Raw genomic sequence first — 7,888 nt, forward strand, 5'->3', positions numbered from 1 at the left:
GTATGTATTTGTTTATTTAGAGACAGGGTCTTGCTCCGCAGCCCAGACTGGCCTCTTTAGGTTCCCAAGTGCTGGAATTACAGGTACACACAACCTTGATCACTCTCCCCAACTCCCCAGACATCTTCCTGGGGTTCTATCATTGACAGTCCCAAAGTCAGCCCCCACCACATGTCCATATGGAGCAAGGTTGGCTCCTCCCCTCACAAAGACTCCTTGGAATTTGCATACATTGCATAGGGTTGAGTCTTGGTGGGGTAACTGCCTGAGCACTGGGGTAGCCAGTCCCATGCCTGTCTCCACTGGAGGGGAAGTGGCGCAGGGCTATTCACTGAGTCCTGTAGCCCACCTAGCCCAGCACCCTGCTCCTGCACCACGCCCACCTTAGGATGGGGTCCCAGCTCCACCCTTCTGTGAGAAGCAGCTCTACTATGTCCCGATCTGACCCACCTTTGCAGTCAGCCTTCCTCCGCCCCTTCTGTGGTGGTGGCTTGCCTCTGAGCCTGTCAAGCTCTTGTGCCCGCCCCCTACACACACACACACACACACACACACACACACACACACACACACACACACACACTCACTCACGCATGCACACCCCTGAATCTCATGTCTACCTGGAAAGCTGTCTCTTTTTCTCTCACGCAGACATATCCATTTCTTACCTGCCTCAGGCCCCGATCTGTCACACAACCACACTAACGAGGTACCCTGTGCGATTGCTGAATGGAAAACCACGTACCAAGTCTCACACACAGCCCCGTGTGGCGGCAGTCGCTGTCGCAGACCTACCCCTTTGTCAGCTCCTAATAAAGTTGCCCCGCGCAGTCGAGGACACGCGTTCACAACGACACGCACACGCCTTCCCAGGCAAGCTCCATGCACATGTAAACATCCACCTCGGCCACGCAGCTCGCTCTCAGACCCCCGGCATCCCCGGCCCACACGCCGTGGGGACCCGCTGGACCTTTACGATGCGATTTCTCCAAGGGTGTCACCGTGGGCTCTCACCTCCCTGCTGCGCCTCCCTGAACCCTCTCGCGCACACACGCACACGCCCCTCTGCTCGGTGGCCGTAGTCTGATCACCTGTCACCTGTCACCTGGCGAGGGGTGGGGCACGGGCACCTTGGTGCAGCGGCCCCATCGCGTCGTCCCCGAGCGCGCGCGTGGCACGGAGCATTCAGCTCCCCGGACACGGCGCCTGGGGGGGGGGGGCTCCTCTCTCCAGGCCCCGCGCCGCCACCTCCTCCCCGCGCGCGGCCGACCCTGCGCGCCCCACAGCCTTTGTTCTGTGGCGCTGCCAGCACGGGCCCTGTGCGCCCTGCGCCCTCGCGCCGCGGCCCGGCCCCACTCACCCGCGGCCAGCAGCAACAGCAGCGGCGGCGGCAGTCGGGCGGCCCGCACCGGCCGGGCCATGGTGCAGCGTCGCCGCCCGCAGCCGCAGCGCCGCGGCGCCCGGGCCGGCGTCGGGGGCGCGCAAAGCGAAGGCGGTGGCGCGCGCGCGCCCCGTTGGCCCGCGTACCCGTCACTCACGCGCCCAGCCGCCCAATCGATGCTGTGGACAACTCGGAGGCGGGGTCCTGCTGCGGAGTCTGGCTTCGCACCTGCACCTCCAGCCTCTTGCACTTCGCCACCCCGGAACAGGGTCCCGCACCCTTTGTGCAGCAGACCGGCCAGCTGCAGCAAAGGAGAGAGAGGCCAGGATCAGCAGAGGACTGCTGGGGCATGTGACCTGGGGTTCTGAAGGTCTGGGAGGACCAGGCTTTGGTGGGGAACCTGGGCAAGAGCAGAGAACTGAACTCAGGGCCAGGTGTAATTTGTTATTTATTTGCATTTTATGTGTGTGTTTTGCCTGTGTGTATGTATGTGCACCGAGTACACGTTTGATGTCCACGGATGGTTGTAAGCCACCATATGAGTGCTGAGAACTGAATCCCAGTCAGTTCATGCTCATAACCTCTGAGCCACTACAATGTAGTTTAGCTCCCAACTTCCAGTTGGCTCTCACAGCCTGAGCAGATTCGTCCCTGTCACCAGATATCTTGGGAGAGCTGCCTTTCTCTCCGGTGTGTGCCTCCCCTTGACTTCAAGTTCACTCCTGTGCCAAGCATGATGGAGACAAATAAGACAGGCATTGCAGGAACATTCCTTAACATGCGGTCCCAGAGCCACAAGTGCAGGAAGGCTGGTTAAGCACAAAGAGCAGTAGGCAGCAGAGGGGACCTTCAGCCTGCTTCCGTAGAGACACCCTTACAGGATGAATGGATGTTGGATAAGCTGGGTTTGGGAGAAACCATTCTAGATACAGAGGGAGGCTCTGGCAATCTCCAAGATAGAAAGAAATGTGCCCTGCATCTATTGGAACATATCTGTCCAGTACCCATAATTTTGTGGGATTTTTATTTTATATACAGTAAATTAGGAAAACATTTGTGCAAAATAACAAATTGTAGCCAGACATGGTAGTGCATGCATGTAATCCCAGCAGTAGGAAGGATGCAGGTTAAGACCAGGTCTGTCTGAGCTACATTAAGAGTGTCTGGTGTGGGAGGGGCACTGGAGAGATGGCTCAGCAGAGTATGCTACTCTTCCAGAGGACCCAAATTTGGTTCCCAGCACCCACATTGCTGCTGCCTATAACCAGCTCCAGGGAATCTGATGGCCTTTTCTGATCTCTGTGGGTACCTGCACACACATAGCATATAATCACACGCACGCAATGAAGAGACTGGAGGTTGGCTTATTGGTTAGGAACATTTGCTTATTCTTGCAGAGAACCTGGGTTCTGTTCCCAGCACCCACATGGTGACTTAGAACTGCTGTTAACTCCAGTTCCAGGGGATTTGGCACCCTCTTCTGGCCTCTGTGGACACCATGCATGCACGCAGTGTACAAACATTCAGGAACACACTCATGCATAAAGTAAAAACTAATACATTTTAAAACTAAAGATTTTTTTTTTTTTTTTAAGGCAGGGCTTCTCTTTGTAATAGCTCTCTAGTTGTCCTGGAACTAGCTCTGTAGCTCTGTAGACTAGGCTGGCCTCAAACTCACAGAGATCTGCCTGCCTTTGCCTCCTGAGTGCTGGGATTAAAAGCTTGCGACACCACTGCCCGGCCCAAAAATCTTTTTTAAAAGATTAAAAAATGTTATTTATATTTTGTAGCCCAGACTGGCCCGGAACTCCCAATGTAGATCAGACTGGCCTTGACCTCACAAAGATCCATCTGCCTCCACCTCCTGAGTGCTGAGATTAAAGGCTTGGACCATCATGTCGGCCTATGCTGGATGTTTTTGTAAACAATATTCACTCCTCACTGCAGGGGATACCATTAGATAGAGATGCACTTGGATCTTCTAGTCTATTTAGAGAAACAGGATTTGAGAAGGCAGGGGCAAGATGTGAGCTCCAAGGTTAAGAACAGAGTGGACACGGTCTGTCTGTCACATTCAGGGGAATAAGCATCATCATTGGGAGAGTGCAGAAGACATATGGGTGGCATTTACAAGTTCTGTAGTCTATCCATCAATGTGAGGACCCTGAACACAAAAAGGCAAAGTGGCAACAACCAGAATACAGGACTGCAGGCCCTCTTCTCCTTCCCCTAGCCTGAGGCCAACCTGACTGCATAGCCTGCATCATTTGATGGGCAGTGAAGGTGGGTCAGGTTCTAGAGAACAAAGGATTATGTGTGTCAGGGTAAGTGTAGACTTTGTACTGGAAGAAACTCATTTTTAAAGTAGGAATCATGGTCTCATTAGGTCTTGTAAACAGTATTGGACAACAGCACTCGAGACAAAATAAACAAGCAAAACATCAACGACCAGAGAGGAGGTTGTTGCTGGTATCTGGGGGTGGTGATGAAAGTCTAACCTGGGCTAACCTGAGTTAAAGTCAGTGGGACACTGCGGCTGCATTCCTGCTGAGCTACACCTGACCTGGCTCCAGAGAGTAGCACCTAGCCCTAACCCATCCTTTGTTTAACCCATACCTTTTGTTTCTCTTACCGCCCTATGTGACTCTTGTCTCAGAGTCTCCCAAGGATCAAGGGCCTATGCAAAATTTGGTTTAGGAAACCTGGAAAACGGTGGTACCTGAGAAACTGAGGAATTTGCACTTGGCATTTTATCTTTGGGAACTCCTTTCAGGTTGTTTTTGAAGATATGGAAATCAACTGGCTAAACTGTAAATACAGAGAAAATAAAAATGCCCAGGGTGAAGGGAAAGTGCTTCAGTCCTTAGAGGCTGGACCCCCCTGCAGCTGAGAAAGGCTAAATTCATTCTTAAGATGCCTCTGAGTCTTCTTTCCACAGATCCACGTGAACCCACACACCTGTGCTGCGACACTCTGCGACAGAACACTGATGGAACTGATAGTGACCACACTGGCTAGTGTTTGTTGACTGGTATTTTTGGTGCTTTACTCTATGGACAGAGTAAAGCAAGCTCAAGTTAGTGAAGAACTGATTTGCATAGTTTCTGTGCAAAGCCAGGCCACCCAGAGGACACAGGCATGGGATGCTGGGACTAAAATGAAATATCCAGAATGTTAATGGCTTTGCTCTTTGAACTGTCCGAACCTCATGGACATTGTTCTTACAGTGACCATTGCTCAGTGGGGACACTGTCGAGAAGAGCTGTTAGAGCAAGTATCTAGTTTGGGAAAGAGGAGAGTGAGACCTGGGCTCCTCATCAGACTTCACTGTGCCACTCTTTTATGGACAATGTGGACCTGTGTTGTTGTTTGTTTTGCTCTTTTGGAGGGCCTGCTACCCAGCTGCCAAATAAATCACACATGGTGGCTTATTCTTAATTATAAATGCCCCGCCTTAGCTTGGCTTGTTTCTAGCCAGCTTTCCTTAACTTAAAATTATCCCATCTATCTTTTGCCTCTAGGCTTTTTCCTTTTCTTACTTCTGTATACCAGCTGGTGGCTGGCCCCTGGTGTCCTCCTCCTTCTCTGGCTACTTCCCTTCTCTCCCAGATTCCTCCTTCTATCAATTCTTTCTGCCTGCCAGCCCCGCCTATCCTTTCTCCTGCCTCCTCATTGGCTGTTCAGCTCTTTATTAGACCATTAGGTGTTTAAACAAAGTAACACAGCTTCACAGAGTTAAACAAATGCAACATAAACAAAAGTAACACATCTTAAAATAATATTCTGCGACAGACTTGTGTCTTCCAGATCATTCTTGTTAAGTACAAACACGGTCTAACCTCTGCCATCTCTGGAACGCCCCTCCCCCCACAAGACAAGCTGGTGCCCTGGGCAGATACCCTGCTTCCTCTTCTGAGAGGATTCTGTCTCGTGTTCTGGTGGTGGGCAGGAGCACAACTGTGAGAAATACTGAAAAGCAAGAAGAAATGACAGGCTAGAAAGATGGCTCAGCAGTTAAGAGTGTTTGCTGTGCTAGAGAGCCAGGGTTTGGTTCCTGACACCCACATCCATTGAAAACTGCCTGAAACTCCAGCTCCAGATCTGACACCCTCTTCTGGTCCCTGTACATGTGTGTACACACATGGCATATACTCATGCACACACACATAAACAAAAATCAATATTTTTTAAAGGTATAAAAGCTGTCTTAGTGAGGGTTTCTATTGCTGTCATGAAACACCATGACTAAAGCAAGTTGGGGAGGAAAGGGTCTATTCAGCTTACATTTCCACATCACTGTTCATTACTGGAGGACAGGAACTCAAACAGGGCAGGGACCTGGAGGCAGGAACTGATACAGAAGCCATGGAGGAATGCTGCTTATTGACTTGCTCCCCATTGTTTGCTCAGCCTGCTTTCTTGCAGAACCCAGAGCCACCTGTTCAGGGGTGGTTCCACCCACAGCAGGCTGGACCCTCCCACATCAATCACTTAGTAAGAAGCTGTCCTGGAACTTACTCTGTAGATAGTTCCGGCTGGCCTTGAACTCAGTGATCTGTCTGCCTCTGCCTCCCAAGTGCTGGGATTAAAGGTGTGCACCACTATGTCCATCTTGCTACAGTCCAATCTTATGGAGGCATTTCCTCAATTGAGGCCCCCTCCTTTCCAGTGACTCTAGGTTATGTTAAGTTGACATAAAACTAGCCAGCACAGAAGCAAATGAGATTTAATCAATGGAGGAAACCACAGGCCCAAATGCATGTACTTCTAAATAGCTCTTGAATTAGAGCACATCATAGCGTAAACCTCAAATCTTCTCAAAAATTAATACCATGAGAATGTTGTATGTGGAAGTCTAGGGATGCAGCCGAAAGCTGGCAGATATATCATAACTGCAAATACATGTATTTAATTTTTTTTAAAAAAGGTTAAAAGTAAAGCCAGGCATGGTGGTACCCACTTTTATCCCAGCACTTGGGAGGCACAGGCAGGCATTGTGGCCAGCCTGGTCTACAAAGAGAGTTCCAGGACAGCCAAGGCAGTTACAGAGAAACTCTGTCTCAAAAATCCATAAACAAACAAAAGTCAAAAGTGAATGAACTAAATGTCCCATCTAAGAAGATACTTTTAAAAGTCTTCAGAAAACAACAAATCACTAAATGTCTATTGTTGGAAGAAAAAAAAAAGAACCTGATAGAACCAATTGCTAAAAGCCTATTATTATTCAAAAATATAAAGGAAAGCCAGGCACAGTGGCTCACACTTGTAATCCCAGTCCTTAGAGTGCTGAGGCAGGAAAACTGCTCTGAGTTCCAGGCCAGGGCTGAGCTTGTCTCAAAAATAAAAATAGCATGGTGGCATATGCCTTTAATTCCAGAACTTGGGAAGCAGAGGCAAGAGGATCTCTTTCCAGACCAGCCAGGGCCACACAGTTAGACCTTGACTTGAAAACAAATGAGTATGTGTGTAAATGTGGTAGGGTGTAAACAAAGCAGAACACCTACAGTACCAGAGACATTAAGAAAACAATAAAAGGTACAAACTTGATTTTAAAAATGGTAAGAAAAGCGACACGACTCATTGATGAAATTTTAGCAGTCTAAACAATGCTGGTGGGATGGCTCAGCAAGGCACCTGCCACCAACCTTGACATCCTGAGTTTGGTTCCCGGAACCAGCGGAAGAACCAACTCCTGAACGTTGTTTTCTGCTCTGTACCTGTACACACCTGCACGTCGTAGCACATATTCACCTGCACACACGTGCACAAACTGTCTGCTGCTGTTCTTTGTGAGATGGGATCTTTCACTGGTCTGGAGCTGGCCAAGCAGAGTAATCTGGCTGTCCCCTGAGCCTCAGAGATTGCCTGTATCTGCCGTCCTGGCGCTGTGACCAACACCACTGCACCCAGCACTTTTTTGTAGGTTCTGAGAACAGAACTCATGTCCTCGGTGTTTTAAGAACTGAGCAATCTCCCTGGCCCCTAAATGAATGCTTTTCGGTAAAATTTGTGTTTAGTGAAATTCGTCCCAGTAGTAAAGCTAAAGGGACCAAGGGCAACGGGGAGACAGAGACGAGAACTCTTCCCCTCATAAAGCATTCAAGCCCATTTGGAAGCCACGTACCCACAAAACAGTGTCTCCAGAGCAAAGCCCACGAGCGTCCCAGTTCACTCTGTGCTAGTAAAACCTGACACCAAAGCAGCCAAGAGAAATACACAGCAGAAAGCCTGAACCTGTCTCACCCAGCAGTCACAGCCTAACTTAAAATCACAGGACGCCACCTGCAGCCGCTATTCACCCCAGGTAGTATTGTCACAGCGAGGCAGGGCTCCGCTCAGGGACATGACTGGTGAAGTATGAAAAAAAGGACATGGGGTTGGGGATTAACTCAGTGGTAGAGCGCTTGCCTAGCAAGCGCAAGGCCCTGGGTTCAGTCTTCAGCTCTGGGGAAAAAAAAAGACACAATTCTTACTCTCAATTATGTAATTAAATTTGGCATCTCTATA

At 49.7% G+C, this 7,888-nt stretch overlaps 1 protein-coding gene across 1 annotated transcript in view; it reads right to left on the bottom strand.

The window, feature by feature from the left end:
* The window catches only part of Podxl2 (podocalyxin like 2), a 33,911-nt gene extending 32,448 nt beyond the window's left edge, over positions 1–1,463 (bottom strand). The window contains exon 1 of the mRNA XM_052719993.1: positions 1,361–1,463. Coding sequence (XP_052575953.1) covers positions 1,361–1,421 — 61 coding nt within the window. The 5' untranslated portion in view covers positions 1,422–1,463. The remainder of the gene's footprint in view (positions 1–1,360) is intronic.
* Between the last annotated feature and the right edge of the window lie 6,425 nt (positions 1,464–7,888).

Source organism: Peromyscus californicus, unplaced genomic scaffold (genome assembly GCF_007827085.1).
Source record: "Peromyscus californicus insignis strain IS unplaced genomic scaffold, ASM782708v3 Scaffold_6__1_contigs__length_162567912, whole genome shotgun sequence".
Taxonomy (NCBI): domain Eukaryota; kingdom Metazoa; phylum Chordata; class Mammalia; order Rodentia; family Cricetidae; genus Peromyscus; species Peromyscus californicus.